General features: G+C 42.4%; 2 protein-coding genes across 2 annotated transcripts; one reads left to right on the forward strand and one right to left on the reverse strand.

Annotated features, from left to right (window-relative positions):
* Positions 1-702: 702 nt before the first annotated feature.
* LOC106744314 (ATPase family AAA domain-containing protein 3) lies at positions 703-3,784 on the forward strand. The gene is made up of 4 exons (XM_014618984.1): positions 703-1,067; positions 1,359-1,833; positions 1,909-2,932; positions 3,465-3,784. Exons 1-4 carry the CDS (start codon positions 857-859, stop codon positions 3,603-3,605), a joined length of 1,851 nt encoding a protein of 616 aa, XP_014474470.1. The 5' UTR covers positions 703-856; the 3' UTR covers positions 3,606-3,784.
* Positions 3,785-8,991: 5,207 nt separating this feature from the next.
* On the reverse strand, positions 8,992-18,427 carry LOC106744319 (elongation of very long chain fatty acids protein AAEL008004-like). The gene is made up of 4 exons (XM_014618988.1): positions 18,242-18,427; positions 13,218-13,355; positions 12,579-12,821; positions 8,992-11,945 (listed from the first exon to the last, which is right to left on the reverse strand). The coding sequence occupies exons 1-4, from the start codon at positions 18,407-18,409 to the stop codon at positions 11,598-11,600; spliced, it is 897 nt and encodes a 298-aa protein (XP_014474474.1). The 5' UTR covers positions 18,410-18,427; the 3' UTR covers positions 8,992-11,597.
* Positions 18,428-18,641: the final 214 nt, after the last annotated feature.

Genomic DNA, 18,641 nt, shown 5'->3' on the forward strand with positions numbered 1-18,641 from the left:
TTTTAGCATGTAATAAACCATAAAGATAAAATGCCGCTTATAGCCCATATCGCCCAACTCTATCGGGTGATCCGCATTGAGTGCACATTACTAGACACCAGTTCTGAAACATCTAAGTGTCCGTCCAAAAAGGATATTTTAAGCCTTATTTAAGAAATTTACCAATCACGGTTAATTATTCTCTTCACATTCGATATGTGATTGGTCAGTTTCTTAAGCCTTGAGACTTAAAATACCTATTGTGGATCGACATTAAGCGGGGTCTAAGCCTTAAGAAATTAACCAATCACAGTCGATTATTCTCCTCACATTCAACTGTGATTGGTCAATTTCTTAAGGCTTAGAGCTTAATGGTGCTTTCCATTTAGTGATACAAGTCGACACGAACATCATTTTGTCTTTGTCCCGCATTCAATGAATAACAAAGGATGATGCTTGTGTCGCCGAATAGAAAGCACCATAAAGCCTGTATCAGATTATGGACTGAAGATTGAGATTGAATTGAAATTTGACCAATCAGTGTAAGTTTCACTAAATTTCACTAAATCCGAGTTTAGTTAACTTTATATTGATTGGCTAGATGCAAATCGATCTCTATTCCCAATCCGTAGTCTGATACGGGCTTAAAGCACTTATAGTAGACCGGAACTAAAAGAACGCGTCGAAAGACTCAATTGATATCCGGATGCTGAAGAGGCAGATGCACCGCCTAGAGATGGCGCGTTCATTCGTGCAACCCTTTCACGCTCAAAACGGGCTACACGTGACAGAACCCGGTGTTCGCGTGTCGTGAGAGAAAAGTAGAGGTGTGCGAGTATAACCTTCTTCGGAGCACGATCAAGTGGACGATAGGAAAATGTCGTGGCTGTTCGGGTACCGCAATTCGCAGGTGCCGTCGGACTTCTCGCAATTCGTGCCGCCGACGGGTAGCGGCAGCGGTGATGGCGACGACGGCGGCGGTGGTTCTCCCCCGAAGAGGATGACCAAGTCACAAATGGATGCGTACATGTTCGACTCGGGCGCTTTGGAGCGTGCCGCCGGTGCCGCTAAGGAACTCGAACGATCCAGTAAATGTTCTTTTTACTCGCATATATCATGAAGAAAAAAAAGAATCTCACGCCTAATTACGTAAGCGGTCGGGATGATGTTATTGCATCATTATTTTACAGGGAGGACATTTTACAAGATACAATCAATAGTTCGAAAATAAGAATGCCAATTTCTGAAACCATAACATAAAAGCTATCGTCGTTCGAAAGTATATTTTTCACGCCTACTGTAAAATTACACTTACTGTCAATCAGAAGTACGAGCCGTTGTCTGAAAAAGAAGTTGACAGGTACGACTTTGTTTTTCAGGATATGCGAAGGAAGCTTTGGAACTGTCGAAAATGCAGGAGACCACCAAACAGGTGGAATCACAGACTGAGATGAAGAAGTACGAGGCCAGTATGGAACAGCTCAAGTTGGAGCAGAAGCGGGTAGAGGGTGAGGAAAGGAGGAAAACCGTACAGGAGGAGACGAAGCAGCACCAAATGAGGGCGCAGTATCAGGATCAGTTAGCTAGGAAGCGTTACGACGAACAGTTGATCCAGCAGCAGAAGATGAACGAGGAGAATCTGAGGAGGCAGGAGGAATCGGTGGCCAAGCAAGAAGCCATGAGGAAAGCCACGATAGAGCACGAGATGGAATTGAGGCACAAGAACGAGATGAGGAAACTGGAGGCGGAACTCAAGGCCAAGGCAAAGATCGACAGAGAGAACCACGATCTCAATCTCGAACAGATTAGGCTGAAAGCCTCGGAGAAGAGGATCACAGTTTTAGAATCTATAAAGTAAGTAATTGTATCGTAACATCAGCTCGCGCATAGAGAAGTGCATGTAGGCTTCATAATCGTCACATCTTCCAGAACAACTGGCTCAGTGTTAGGTTCGGGAGCCAAGGCCCTCCTGGAAGATTGGGACAAGATCACCGCGGCGGTTGCCGGTCTGTCGCTGCTAGCCTTCGGGGTGTACACCGCCAAGGGTGCGACCAGCGTGGCGACGCGCTACATCGAGTCCCGCTTGGGCAAGCCGTCGTTGGTACGCGAGACCTCGAAATTCGCGCTGCTGGACGCGCTCCGGCATCCGATACAGACGGCGAAGAGGATGAGATCCAAGCAGTCCGACGCACTGTCCGGCGTGATACTCGCGCCGGAACTGGAGAAGAAGCTGCGCGACATCGCGATAGCCACGAAGAACACGAGGCGCAACCGTGGTATGTACGGGAACATACTGATGTACGGGCCACCGGGCACCGGTAAGACTATGTTCGCGAAGAAGCTGGCCCAGCACTCGGGCATGGACTACGCGATTGCCACGGGTGGCGACATGGCGCCGCTCGGTAGGGACGGTGTCACCGCTGTTCACAAGATATTCGACTGGGCGTTGACGTCCAGGAAGGGCCTGATGCTATTCATCGACGAGGCAGACGCGTTCCTGAGGAAGCGCTCGAGCGAGCATATCTCGGAGGATCTCAGGGCTACCTTGAACGCGTTCCTCAACCGTACCGGCGAGCAGAGCGACAAGTTCATGCTGGTGCTCGCGTCGAATACGCCGGAGCAGTTCGACTGGGCCGTGTGTGACAGGCTGGACCAGATGGTGGAGTTCACTCTTCCGGGTCGCGAGGAGCGCGAGCGTCTCGTCCGGCTCTACTTCGACAAGTTTGTCCTCCAGCCGGCGATCGAGGGTAACAAGAGGCTGAAGGTGGCACAGTTCGACTACAGTGCGCTGTGCAGCAAGATGGCCGACCTGACGGAGGGCATGTCCGGCAGAGAGCTGGCGAAACTGGGTGTCAGCTGGCAGATGGCAGCCTACGCCTCGGAGGACGGCGTCCTGACGGATAATATGGTCGTGAACTGTTGCGCCGAGGCCATCAAACAGCACAAACAGAAGGTACTTCCGACGTCTTCTCAGAAACGCGTGTCCAAAACTGTGAAATCGTCTCTGAACAACTATAGTATATGTTACCACGCAGAGAAAATGTTACAAATTTTCTCGAATTCCTTTCAATTTTTCGGCTTGATTTCTCTCAATTTTTTTTCATTACAAGCTACTTCTTCCAGTAGCGTGAGAATAAACGGTAGAGTTTATCCGGTTATACTGAGAGAAAAATATTTGGTATTTGTTGCGACTGTAATTATGGAGGAATGACGATATGTTACTCAGTTACAAAATTCGATAGTAATTTTTCTTATAAAATTCTTTTTAATTTATGATCACGGATGTATGTTACCGAGAGAATTTTATAGTGAAAATTAGTCTACATTTCTCTTCGTGTACTTTGTATCTTCAGATCCGAATAAGCGATTCTATAATTGCTGATTCTACATTCGCCTTCTTCTCCATAGTATTATCTTAGAAAATTCACAGAATCTCGCGTTGCGAATACGTGAAATCCATGTTGAGCGTTTCACTTGTGTTGCAGGTGCACTGGCGAAGCGATGAAGAGAAGCAGGAGTCAAAGTCGATATACGCCACTAAGGAGGACGTGGTCAGCCATCCGATTATTTCAAAGGCCCCGGCGATAGAGCCGTATCCTGCAGGCACCACTGTAGCTCCAGCTTAAGCGAGGGTTGCGATTATTGTTGGTCTTTTCTGAGAATCGGGCTAACGGAAGTTAGTACTAATAAAAGAACGGGGAGGAGGGGACAAGTACAAAGTGCCGCTTGGAAAAGAATTATTCTAGCGATTTTTTGTATCGATCGTAAAGCACGAGTAAAAACCAAATAGTTCAGTTGCGTAAAATTCTCGACTGTTTCACTTCGTTATTCCCTTGTTTTTCTCCCTTCCTTCTTGTATGATGAAACCATGTACAGGTTGCATTAACATACGACTCATTGTACGACGAGTTGCCTACTCAAAGGCGCGCATGTCCAGATAGCAATTTCGGATTTGTCGATAACGATTCACTCACATATTTTTTTCTTTTATTTTGATAATTAGGATAATAATTAGAAACGCTATAACTTCGTTGGAAAGGCATGTCTATATCGACAAATCCGAAATTAACGTCTGGACATGTGCGCCTTTGGGCACACAACTCGTTGTAATGGGTCGTATGTTGATGCGACACCTTGTACAATCGGCCGCAGGACGGTTGCAAGTTTTTTTTTTACATGTTTTGCAACACGCAAAAATACGACGAAGCGAACCTATGATTCACGAACATGCGCAATAGATGATTAGACAGCAGTGAAAATTAATGTCAAACCCTACAAGCACATAATATTATTTAATATTAAGTAATATTCTGGGTATATTCTTAAAATATTATACGTAATATTCTAATAATATTCTAGTAACATTATTTAATATTTCTGTAATATTATATATTTTTTAAATATTCAACTCTATGTACATACATATGTATATACATGTATATATACTACTATATATATATATATATAGTATATATATATATATATAATTTTTTATTTATTCGTTTGTATATTATTATTTCATTTTTTTAAATATTCTAAAACATTTTTATAATATGCCAAGAATATTATGTGAAGTGGACATATAACATCAATAGAACATTCCTATAATATTAAAAAGTATTACATAACATTCTTAAAATATTATAGGAATATTATTTTAATATTGAATAATATTCATATATTATTCTAGGAATATTACGCGCTTACAGAGCATAGATCATGGACGAATTTCACACTACGCGCTATTCAATCATGCCAAATGCAGTTAAGTGTTAATTTCATATTTTCATTTGCTTTATTCTCTCGTAATTCTCCCCAATTATGTACAAAAATATAATGAGAATCATTACAGAGTTCGTAACATTAGGTACGTGACGCGAGATACGCACTCTCCCTCTCATCGTCGCTCATTCTCTCTGGCGCTTTCGTTTTAGATCTTTCGAATGAACATGAAGCTGCGGAACACGTCATCGCGACGATAATGTGATGAACGTGCGGATTACCTTTCATCTCTTTCTCTCACGCAACAAGAGTATCACTTTTTTCCTTGCCCTTTGCACATTGCTCGCTCACTGACATAATTCAATTCTCTATTGCGCGACTATCGTCATCTCTTCGTGATATACGCTCGTGATTCAGGGAAATTCGGCGATCTCGAGAGGAAAAGGGACAGAGGGTCCTAATCGTATACACAGTGTTTGCAAACCACCGGGTATCTGGTCGACCACCGATTCTCTCGACAACTCGGAATCAATCCCCTCCCCCGGCGAGAATCTCGCCGTGATTCTCCCTCAATTTTCTATATAATCTTCTACAATCACTCGGCGAGAACGATGGAATTAATCGAGCAACCGGTAATCTAAAATTAAGGGATTTCTTCAAGGAACCAAGCGATCCAAGAGGCAAACGGATATAATGAAACTGCGCCCGATACTTAGTCCTAAACGGGATGTAGTTTTAATTCGACGCTCGATCGCGCACGAAGAGTCGTGCGTTCAGATTCGAAAAGTCTCGAAGAACAAATTGCCGTGATTTTGAGAGAGTCGTGAGACTCAAACGAGAGTCAACTCGGAGTTGTCCCTCACCGGATTCACACATTCGAACAGACTGCATGATCATGTTCTATCGATTCCGGAACAACCTACGTAATGTTAGAAAGTTGTCGCGCAGACGACGAGTTTATTTGGATATTTTCACCAAGACGAGGACAAGTCTCAAGACTCGGAGTCTCGACCGAAGAATCCGCGGCTGAAAGATGCATCCGGCGGCGACGAGAGACCCGTATGTTACAATATTTCGAACAACAACATTATTATAAATCGCCAAACCTATAATCGCTCCTTTATAAATGTAAAAAGTTACTCGCATACATTCTACGTGGCTCTTGGTGGCGTCCCGCGCGGATAAGCCGCCGTGCGTCGAGGATAACGTCGTGAAATATTGCCGCAAACGCAAAAAGAACACGACGGTTCGCGCGTGCCCCCCCCCCNCCGCTAATCCTCCATCGTGTCAATGAAGACAGGCCACTTTATTTCGCGGGGAAACAACTGGATTTAACGTGATCCAATCCGCGAAAAATTTCCGCTGCAAGATCCTCTCGCGGAAACGACGACGTTAGGGGAAAGGAGGAGGGGGGGGGGGGGAGAGGATGATGTCGGGTCATCGACGTGTGGGATTTCCTTAGAAAAATATTCTGGCGGCGATGCACGTGAGAAAAAGACCGCTCGTTCGCTTGAGGATAAAACGCAATCGAATTACCGCAACGCGTACCCAATAAACGACATCTTCGTCGAGGAAAGGAAGTATATCGCGTCCGTTGGAAAAAAAACGAATGTGCGATCGAGAATCGCGCGTGTGTGTATGTGTGTGCACGCAAATTTCACCGAAGCAAATTTGGCCACTGACCACTGTCGGGCAGAAAATCAGGGTTTACCTTGCAACCGTTGAAGGTTTTCTCAGCCGAGATTGGATTATTCTCTTAGATCTGGCAAAATGATTCGATCTCAACGCGGAAGACTTCCAACAGTTGTGAAGTCAACCGTCCCGCCGAACGTGGTCATTATTAGCCGCGCTCGGCGGAGAAAATAATTCGGTGGGCGCTTAATGATTATTGTTATTATTTCTGGATCGGTACATTCCTCCGGGATCTATCGAGGATCTAAAAGAATACTTCAATCGCAGACGATAATCACCAGGTGTTCGCTGAGCTTTTCCTCCGCCGAACGCAGGGCCACTTTCTCGCAAAAACGGCGGAATATCGAGGGGCGATAATTATCTTCGGTCTGCGATTGCGAGGTGTCTGCCAATCGCGAGCAACTGAGGCCCGTATTAACGCTCGTTATTTGAAACTTATCTCTAGTGAGACACTCGGATTTGCAATTAGAGTTAGGCATGCATTTTTTTTTAATGGAGTCGCGACCACGAGTGATATAACGTCACGTGTTATCGTGTATGGTTCGACCGAAACACTCAGGGGGTCGTCGATTGCGACACCTCAAAACGTAGCGAGAACTACAAAAGTGAACGAATTCATTAGGTATCGACCGATTTATAAACGAAATTATAAATGTTCCAATAAATTCGCTCATTTTTGCAATTCTCACTACGCTTTGAGATGTGCAATCGACTCCGAGATTTAACTCCAAATATTCAGAGACTCGGTTGTGTTATTTCAGAACGTAGTGAGAATTACGAAAGTGGAGCAAATTCACTAGGCGCCGACCAAATGTTCCAATAAGTGTTCCAATAAGTGCGCTCATTTTTTGCAATTCTCGCTGCGTTTGAGATACGCAGAGCTCGATCACGTCCCGATCGGATCCACGTACATCTCGCGTGAGACGAGCTTCAAATAACGACCGTTGATTCTCAGACCTGGGATTCTCGCGATCCGTTACATCCGTCGGTCGAGAACCGCTCGCTCGCTCGCGCGGCAACAACGAGAGTAGATGAAGAAAAAAGGCAGGTAGAGAGGAGCGATCGGAGCGCGGCGTTTTCTCGACTCGTTGGGAACGTAGTGTAAAATATGCGCGGTCTCGCGACAACCATTCGGCTCTAATTTCGCAAACAATAAGCGATGTACGTGGGGCTCGAGCGTCGTGTGTTTACGTGTGTGTGTGTTACGATGTGTTACTTATTGCTGTCGCTCATTCACGAGAAGTGCGAGCGGGTAGCCGAGTCTCACCATCCTCTAAAAAGATCGCCGTAGTAATTCTACATGTCGCTAAAAGGAGACACACGCTGTGCGTTGCTTTCTTCGCTAAAACATTTTCTCTGTACAGGCGCATCAATTAGCAGCGCGCGCGAGCGCGCGCCGTCAGCACCGTGGTGGTGCCCCGTATATCACAAACAGAAACGAGACTGGGAAAACGTAACGGCACCACGTCTCTCTCTCTCTCTCTCTCTCTCTCTCTCTCTCTCTCTCTCTCTCTCTTGCCTAGATCGCTTCGCTATTTTATCGCAGTAGTTGTGCGTAGAGTGAAACATTCGCGGGGAATTCAACGCGCTCTTCCTGCCGCTCGAGAGCTCGACGAGCGGAGCACACTTTCGTTTTTCACGCCGTTCTTCACGCGTGCCCAATTCCGTTTCGCTCCGCTCGTGGCAGTTCTCTCACACTAGTATGCACACATGTGAAAAACGATTTAATTAGTCGGCTCGCAATTCAGCCATGTGCGTTAGTTGTCGCTCGCTTTGTTTTTTCTTGTCACCGCAACGGCTTCCTGTGTTCTCGCGCGCGCGTGTAAACCCGACGACGGGAAGCTGATGAGCAATTAATTAAATCACGACGCAACGAACGATCGAGTCGCAAATTCGGCGGCGATTCACTCGCGAGTGTAACGTGTCAATCTCGGAATGTACACATTGCGACAGGTCGTAAATCCGGTTACGTGCTTACGTGAGGAATGTGTCTGCGTAAGTTGATTTAAATGCTAATAAGAGCTAGAGACGGTAATAAGTTAATGGAGATAATTTAAACGTTAAGTAAAACGCCGACCGCTGCAATTATGATATTATGTATTACATTTGGTTTCCAAAACGGTCTGAATATTTCCTCTCGATGTAGTTCGAGAAACACAGACGATGTCCAGTGAGAGAATTTAATTTCCGGGAATTAAAGAAACAAATTCTCTCTTTCGTCGAACCATCAACCACGTTCTTTCTTTTTCTCTCTTTCTCATCTGAATTGCGCCGGAAAAACATGTCTCAGCCGTATTGAAACCGAATGTACGCGAAGAACTTAGACACACAAGTAGAATTATTGCTATTATAGATGTGAAACGTCAAGAAAATATAAACATTTGGCGAGCCTATAATATTTAATTAATATATCAAATAATGATTCAATATTGGATAACGATAGACATTGCTATTGCCGTCTCATATTACTATTATTATTATTATTATTATTATTATTACGCGCACTCTGTTACTCAAAAATACAGTTTCTTACGGTGACGATACGAATTACGACCATAGAGCATGATGTTTTACGGAAATAAAGAAAGAGAAGATAAATTATGTATATAAGGATTAAGTTTTAATCGTTACACTCGCTCGGAAGTGCGCTTCCGAAGTCGCATCGGAGGAAAGAGGCTTTTCGAACGCAAGCATCAATTACGTACATAAACTTTCATAAGGAGGCTGATCAACAACACGACGCAAGACTGTTTTCACATCTTTCCCTCTCGCTCTTGTTTCTCCATTCTCTCTCTCTCTCTCTCTCTCTCTCGATCCGTTTCGTATCCTTGATTCGTAAATCTATACGTTTTGTAAAACAATCGAGGTTAATTTCACTATAGTCGAGGCATTCCATCATTAGTATTTTATTGTATATTTGGATCATCATAAATAATATGCTCAGAAAAATAGGAAGTACAAATATATTAATCTTAGTGCAACTAATTACGGTCTTGAAACGTTTCCCCTTCCCCTCGTGTAGGTATAATTCTCGCGCATACATACGTAAATTAAAACACACACACGCGCACACACACACACACGTTTTTGCACTCGGCTCGTTCTCGCGATTCATGATCCGGCTCATGATAATGATCGCGTGTAAGAGAGGCTCGTTGCTTAGTGCGGGCTCACTTTGGAAGCTTGATTCTACGACACTAGAAAGAGCTTCGTGACTTGAATGTCGCGTGCTTTTCCGATCGATTAAAGCGCCAGTTGTGTGTTGTACAATAAACAGGCCGCACTGCGGCTTACTGCACCGCAGGCCTAACGAGGAAATGATCGAAGCAGCGAACAATTTTTTGTCAACGCCAGCGCCGACAGCGGCGTCAGCATCGGAGCCGGGCACTAGCATCGCTACTACTAACCACCGCCACCGTTACCATCACCGCATAAACACTATCATCACATCATTATCACCATCACTACATAAAAACTATCATCACATCATTACCACCATCACCGTCATTACGGATTATCGCTATCGTTACTATATACCGTGTACTATGGTAGAATCAAGCCCCCGAATGAATCGAGAAAACGTGAGGAAAGTGTCCGTGTAGATGTTCAATTAACTATGAATATACGTTGGCACATGTCGCTAAGAATTCGTAACGTTCCCATAAAGTCTAAAGAACCCTGTCCCTGCCGAGAATTAGATTAACTAACTAGCTAATTATTAGCCAACAATGTCCCTTGGGCACACCAATTTCTAAATTGATAAATCAACATCACAGCGGGGACATCACGAATTGTTAGCAACTACCAGATCGATCCTGTGTAAACCGACTCTGCTTTATTCGATATTGTATATAGTATCGATACACGATATATATATATGTATATATATATATACATATATATAACGCGATATTGATTCGGGCGAATCGATTTGTATGCTTAAATTTCACAAAATGCGCCCAAGTTCTGAACACAATCGGGATTGCAGAGAGAGAGATAGAATCGGTGATAATGATGATAATGACGGGAGGGGGAAGAAAAGGAGAGATCGAGATGAGAGGGAATTCAACGTCTCGATAAGGGGAAAAAATGTCTTGGAAAAGTTCACCAAGTGCCAAACAAGAAACACTAGTGCGTATTCGTCTCTCTACACACACACACACACACACACACACACACACACACACGCGCGCGCGCGCGCACAACAAATACACACAACTCATGAAAAAGATGCACACACAAAGAACGCACCAGCTTCGTTCGTTCTCGATTTTTCAACGGGGAATATAGCTCACGTGGTTCTACTCCGTCGCCGTGTATGTGTGCGCTTTAAACGTCATTAAGCTCGCTCTCATAACTCCTCTCTTTTACTCTCTCTCTCGCTCTCGTTTTTCCCCCTCTCTCAGACGTTACGGATTTTCAAGGGTTACATAGCATTCGAGTCCCTATCCTTTTTAAACACGTTGTCAAGCTATTCACGACCTAGAGATCTTACAAACCGCAGCGACAGCGATTTTCGATAGCGCCGAGAAATATAGAAAGTGCAAAAGTAGTCTCTTTTTTTATCCCCTTTCACTAGTTCTCTTATCGTATTATCGATGATTACCGACGATATTATCGATGTTCTATTTTCGAGTGGCAGCAAGTGTCACGAGGCTCTAACAAATCGAGTACAAACCACGACGTTTCATTATTACGAAGGCTCAAAAGAGGAAGATTGCGCGATATTAGCGATGATTTGCGCATTCCGTCGTTTCTTGTCTCTCTCTCTCTCTCTCTCTCTCTCTCTCTCTCTCTCTCTCTCTTTCCCCCTCTCTCTCTATCTCTCTTTTTTTTGTTCTTTTTATTTTGTAACGGACGTTGTAACAGTTCTATCCCGTCGATGACTCTATGTTAGTGAACACAGCTTTCGCTCTGCTAACAACGCAGAATATTGCAGCGAGATAACGAAAATTTGTCTCGCTGTTTTCTTGTTTACCTCTTTTTTTTTTTCTTCACGAGTACCTCTCGTCTCTCTTCATCCTCCTTGCGCGCGCGCGTAATTTGTTGCTGTCTCGACTGGCGCATTTCACACGTAAATTCGTTTTACCCCTGTCGCGAGATGACGTTATGGCGGATGAATGGTAACTGTAGTACGGCGAGACGAACCGACCGGCAACACTTCGAAGAAAATGTCCGAGTATCCACCAAGGCAGCAATGTGTCCTAAGCGAGCTTCTTTTCCGTATTATTGTTAGCGACGTAACCGTTGTTCGTGCCATTGCTGTAACAGCTGTTGTACTTGTTGTAAATCGTCGTGTACGAGGATACACCGTTGTGCGCCGGCTTGTTGTTCTCGTCCAAGATCGGCATGCAGGCACCGCCGGAAGAGCCGTTTTGCATCCTCGCGGAGGCCTTGCTACCCACGCCTCTGTACTTTGTCTTGTAAAAGTCCGAGAACAACCCGAGAAACAGGCAACCGTGCAAGCCGATCCAGATCATAAAGCCGCGTGAATAGTCGCACTCAGTGAAGAACAATTGGAATTGGTGAGACATGATCAACACGAATTGTACCTGAAATCAGAATAAGCGAGTGAGTGAGCAAGCAGCCTCTGATAAATCCACGAATAACTAAGCGGCAACGGAAAACGATGGCGTTTTAATTCTGCACCTTATCACGGCGGATCAAAATTAATTATTAATCTCACGATATTATATGAAGACTGAAGGACTGTATCTTCTAGTGACGGATGGACGGAATTAAAGAGCGAATTGGATCTCTTATATCGAGGATTCGGTCACCGATACCATCTTAAACCGCTCTTACGAATTCGACTTTCAAAACGTCAAGAGACAATTTCAATTAAACATTATTATCATTTCCACGCAAATTCTTCCCCACAGATCACGCTGTATTCGTTCTTATATAATTGTGCAAAACAGACCTGATTTATTTATGTGGTTATAGAAAGAATCATCAATGTCGCACGTATATGTTTCCTTGACATTTGTAGCGAGCATGTTAAACGTATTCAGGATTCTTTCTCAAACGCACAAGCGCAGCGTGTCAGCGCATATTTTAAGGAGAATTGTAAGATCCCGTGCGAAACGCGAAAAACATTACGAGACGATCGTGTAACTTCTCACACACTTACCGCACAATCGTCATTTTACATTCATGACCGTTCAAAATAATGCCGAACTCACCATTTGCAAAGTGGTGAGGTACTTCTTCCACCATATGTACTTCTGGAACTGCGAGCCCATCGCAGCTACCATGTAATAAAAATACATTATGATGTGCACGAAGGTGTTTAAGAGGGCGAAGAAAGTGCTGTGGCCGCCCGGTGTGAACTTCACCCCTATCCACACGGAGAAAGGCATTATCCCGTGATGAATTACGTGAAGCGTGGAGACGTGTTGGTTCTTCTTCCGCAGAATGAAGAATAGCTGAGAAGAAAAGGAAAGTTGTTGGATCTTACTCTCATCCTCGCTACTTTGGCAATTCTTACTAATACACTTCGCCGATAACTTTCCCCTTTTTAACTTTCTAAGATGTAAATATAACGGTTACTATTCTCGACTTGAGCTAGAATAAAACAATAGGACGCGCAATGTTTTCAATCATTCAGATGATGATTAATTATTTTCCTAAAGTAAGACGTACATTTTCCACATTCCATGAGCTGTGATTAGATAAATTTGACGAAGAAGTAAGACAAACGAAGAAAAGAAATAAATGACCTTCTAACTTGCAACTTTCGATGAGTTTTACCGAGCAAAGTTTTTGTGTTTTCTTATTAGCTGTTCAAGAGCGGCGCGAGCCAAGCAAATATCGATACTCACCGTGTCAAAGAACTCGGTGAATTTGCTAAAGTAATACCACCAGCAAGTATTTGCCATTCTGATGCCCATCGGACTGTACGAGTAATCCACTGGCTGACATCGGAAACTGTAACCTTTCGCCCAACCGCTCATCAGATACTGAAATAAGTGTGCATTTAAGTACCGACCAGTGTCGCATGCATTTCGAATAAAAGTCATCGCAATAATAGATTGTTATTATTTGCCATTTACGCGCGAATCTTGAAGACAACTGAAGATCGCCTATCGTGGCTGCGAAATCTATAGTTCGTATTACGTATATTATAGATTTTCAACACTGGCAGTAAATATCGGGACGCAGCCTGTGTTAAAAGTTTCGCTGATCGTTTTCTCCTCCTCCTCCTTCTTTTCTTTTTTTCAACAGTTTCAACAGATCAAGTAATCTCGAGAAGACGATCTTTGATTCAGAAAGCAGCAATCTGAACGTACACTTGTGCAAATCTTTCCGCCAGTCTCGAGCGCAAGTGTAATTTTCGTGTTAACGGTTCATTTAACCGAATTCCCGTGAATTTAAGAATAGATTCGCGTGGTCGAAAAGCGTCGCACATTCACGAGGTCGTCGCGAGGACGAAGATTAATTTGCTAAATGGCTCCAATTATACTCTCAGGAGTTACAGCGCGATATAATCTGTTGCGCTCAAAAAAGACGCGTACTGTACTCGTAGGAGTAAATTAATTTTACATTCCCTAGCTTGGGTTTGCAGTATCCTTATGTTCTCATCAAATTACGTCTGTTGTTTTTTCAGTGAAATTCGAGCGTGCAAGTATAAATTGATTAAATGAATATACGAGGACAGTCCGATAAGTACTTAGCCTACAAAAAAAAAAACGAAAATTTTGGAAAAGTGGCGATTTATTTCTCAACATAGTCTCCTTTTAGCTCGATACACTTGACCCAGTGATGCTCCAACTTCTTTAACCCATCTGAAAAATACGTTTTCTCGAAGTCTGCAAAGGCCTCCGTAGCGGCGATGACCTCCTCATTCGACTCAAATTTCTGCCCGACGAGTGACTTTTTCAAGTTTGGAAACAAAAAAAAGTCGCACAGGGCCAAATCTGGAGAATACGGTGGGGCAGCAGTTCGTAGTCCAATTCGACCAATTTGGCCAAATGAGGAGGTTATCGCCGCCACGGAGGCCTACTTTGCAGACTTCGAGAAAACCGATGATTTTCAGATGGGTTAAAGAAGTTGGAGCATCGCTGGGTCAAGTGTATCGAGCTAAAAGGAGACTATGTTGAGAAATAAATCGCCACTTTTCCAAAATTTTCGTTTTTCTTTGTAGGCTAAGTACTTATCGGACTGCCCTCGTATATGCTCAGGATACGAGAAAAAAATATTGATTAATATTCGTTACTTTTTAATCGTTTTTTCCCTCTTCAGTTCTTCCGAAAACTTAATATAATTTTCCTTCTTGTTTTCATTTTTGTCTTTTCAAAGAATTTGCATATATTTGCAATTTATCACACAATTGCATTTAATTACAATTTGTAATCGCGATTGACGAACTAGTTATTATTTCAATATTACATAATGTCATATGTCAATGTTTTTCTTTGTTCTTGTGCCTTGATAAACTTTCCATGTTTAATTGATGAGCTGCCGTTTTCTTGTTATTATTGATGAAATACGGGATTTATTGCAGACTTTTAGTGATCGTATACATTACATATAAATGAAGCCATTTGCGCCTAATTATTCGGTTTTATTAAACGATTCTTGCGTGATTTCAAACAACTTGCTACGCTTGGATTATTACTTATCATTGATTCGTTCACACGCTGGAATATGCTAACGTCACATAGTTCCCGAACAAAACAGGATATATCAGACAAATTGAAACTATGCGACATAAATTTTTCAGATATTGGAAATTCGGATCATCTATGAGAATGCGGTCACGACTGTATGGGAATTTTGCATGCCCTCAACATTCAAACGTTGGAGTACCATGGACTATTAGCAAATGCTAAATTTCTTTTCAATATTGTTAATAATAATATAGATTGCTTTGTTTTACTCAATCGTACACATGGAAAAATAAAAAAATTATTCAGTAATTTAATATATATATAGGAACATGTCTTTCCTCCTGTGCTTTGTTACAAAGAAAAAAGGAGTATCAATTCAAGATTCATATTTTCATATATAAGCAAGAATATATATATATAATCTTATATGAAAATAAAACTTTCTCTTATATATATATATATATATATATAATTTTATATAATTCCACTAAAAATATCATATTCTTGTTATTCCAGAATAATTTTCATGAATTGAGAGGAAAAAAATATTGAATAGAAGGAATTTGGAGACTTATAAATAAATGCAAGGAATAATAATCTATCCCCCGTTTGATCTAACTGAATGGAACGCAATTTTTAAATCATCGAAAAACTCGTCACTAAAACTCGACACGTCTCTTTCGAAGCATCTATCTTAACACGGAAGTAAGTCGTTTTAATTAAGCGGTGTTTGACGTGAAAGTGAAACGAGTATCGTAAACTAAACGGTATAAATTGATGTGAACATCGTAGCGTGTTCACGGACGTCATTTAAATTCAATGAAGTTCGCTTATTGCTCGAGCCGGCTCAGAAAGGAAAGAGTGTGGCACATCTCTGTGAACATTTGCAAATAAAATATAGAACCTGCTGAGCGATCGATTTGTATGCGTAAAAACTGACTTAGGAAGTTTGAACAAGTTTGACGATGAAATTCAGTGATTTCCGTCGAACGGAAAGTGTACCCACCGGTCGATATTAGAAGGCGAAGGAGAAAATATCTCTCTCTCTCTCTCTATCTCTCTTTCTTTCACGTATCTTTTTTATTAATTTACACAAAATGGGAGTAAATGCAAATTCAAATTGTCTTCGCGTTCTTTCGAGGAACGTGGCATGTATTACGATGAGCGCCTTCGTGACCCGTCTTCTTCGATGTGACGAGATTCCGGTTACTTTCGCGCGCGGCCACGCGTTCGCACGCGCATAACTGTATCGTGATATGCGTGCGCAATATTGACCGTGAGCCAGATTCGATTGTCGTTTCTTCAAAATCGACCATGAAGAAATTCGACTCTGTTCCCGAATCGAGAATAAGTTGTACATACTCAAGGACGAAGAGAAGGATAAATCAATTCCTGCTTTCTATTTATGTTACAACGTCAGAACGTTAGAACATCATTCATTATTTTTTTCTCTTTAATTGCGTCTCGCGATAACAGGAAAGGCAGTTGAGGCTAAGAGGACGGAATTCATAAATCTAAAGCAGGACACACACACACACATACACACACGCACGCACGCACACACGCACGCACGCACGCACGCACACACACACACACACACAGAGAGAAGATATTCTGTTGCGAAACATATTCCGATCCTATTACGTAAAATATGCACGCGTTTTTACTTGTAAATATATACACTTAATTAAGTCGTCGCATTGCAATTACCGGCCGTAATACCGCGACACGTGGACATACCACGATACAATTGTAATTTCCGTCTGCGTCCGATTAGTGATCGATGTCGTAAATCGGCCGTATTTCTCGTCAAATCTCGTGGCTGTTATTCCGTCCGAGCGTATCATGATCACGAATACGCTACGGGAAAACAACAGGAAGATTTCGATCGCGAGCTAAATGTGTAATTCGATGCCGACGAGAAAGGGCTTGTTCGGTAGTAGACGAATATCACAGAGACATGCCGTGTATCCGTTGAACTCTCGTCTAAATATTCTAAGCTTACTCCTCTAGACGTTATAGATTATTCTCCAGACCGGTGTAAACACGAGTAACTTAAAGGACGCAATAAAGGAAAAGGGAGAAAAAACGCGATTTACTCGCCGCTTGTATCTAAAAGAGCGAACGGCTATTCATCCCCGAATGTTTTTGGCAATTTTCATAAATGGGCTGTGCAAGTCCAAAGTTTCTGTTGTTTCTCACAGATCTTCTATGAGCTCTCTCTCTCTCTCCCTCCCTCCCTTTCTCTCCACCTCCCCCTTTCTCAATAAAGAATATCGTATTGTTGCCTATCCAAACTGGGCCACTGCCGACTGCAGTTATTGACCGTTGAAACGCGGAGGTGGGTTAATTGAAAACAACCTCGCCACGAAAAGATAATCAAATCCCTCATGACTATCAATTCTGTTACTTATTATCTTGCGTCAGAGATTCACTTATGTGCTGCATTTTCACAATGTTTCATTAAGAGGATAATGTCAAAGTTCGATGACGAAATTAATAAACATTGATAAACGTAGTAACGCATAACGTAGATACGATTCTCAACATGTTAAACAAACATTGACACGATTATGTTACATTTTTTAGATTTCTCATATATATAAATATTACGTATATGTAAGTGCGATATAAATATGAACGCGATAAGTGTGCTACCCTGTTTTACTGTATCTAACGAAAAATCTACTTAAGAATTACAAAAATTTGTCCGCAAACTTTCGTATCTTTTAGGCCTCCAAATTTAATCGAAAAAATATATAAATGTTCTTTGAAATTTCCCCGATTGGAGCACTGACACATCCGGTAAGCTGCAATATTTCTGTGTCAGGCAAATATTTACGTTACTGACAGCTAGAGATGCCACTTAGAAATGTTTAACCATTTTTGCCATTTACTAAGCAATGCTCCAATTTATTTTCGCGTGTACTTTCGCTCTGAAAAAGCATTTATAATTCTGTACAACCGGTAAAACGTAAATTTTACAAAAAAATCAGTATTTTGTCGGTCAAGTTTTCAAGTATGAAGGCATCCTTTAATAACAGTAAATAAACGAGAATTTTTACAGCTTTTCTTCACCTGTTTATCTTCCCGTACAATTTTATACTTCAAAACGTTTCCGCATCGCGTGTTTACGCGTGTTACGCGAAGCTACGCTAATCTTTCTAGCAAAGACAAATCCTTCGTAGTTAGAAATAACGTAAACAGACATCATCGGTGATAAGAGGGAAACAAACCTCGTAGAATATCCACGTGGAGAAGAGGGTCTGTAGGAGATTATACGTTATGAGGATCCCCCGGAGATCGAAAGGCTTTCTGTTTTCCATCAGCTTCGGTCCCAGAACCTTGCTAAAGTAAACGTACGACAGGCATATCACCACGGTCGGGAGGGGACTGCTCATCATCACCCAATCATTCACCCTGGGATCTGGAAACAAACGAAGAGAATGCAATGTTGAATAAGACGAAGAGAAGATCGACGAACGAGGCGAGGTGGCGCCACGGAAAATCGATACGATGCGAAGTTAGCGCCTTAGAGTGGGAGATAAGCGAAATTTTATGAAGAATTGGTCGCAAAACGAAGTTATCCACTAGCGGAAAGCATCGACATTTTACAAAGTATATATATATATATAT

The sequence above is a fragment of the Dinoponera quadriceps genome, unplaced genomic scaffold, assembly GCF_001313825.1.
Source record: "Dinoponera quadriceps isolate SergipeBrazil2010 unplaced genomic scaffold, ASM131382v1 scaffold1383, whole genome shotgun sequence".
Classification (NCBI taxonomy): domain Eukaryota; kingdom Metazoa; phylum Arthropoda; class Insecta; order Hymenoptera; family Formicidae; genus Dinoponera; species Dinoponera quadriceps.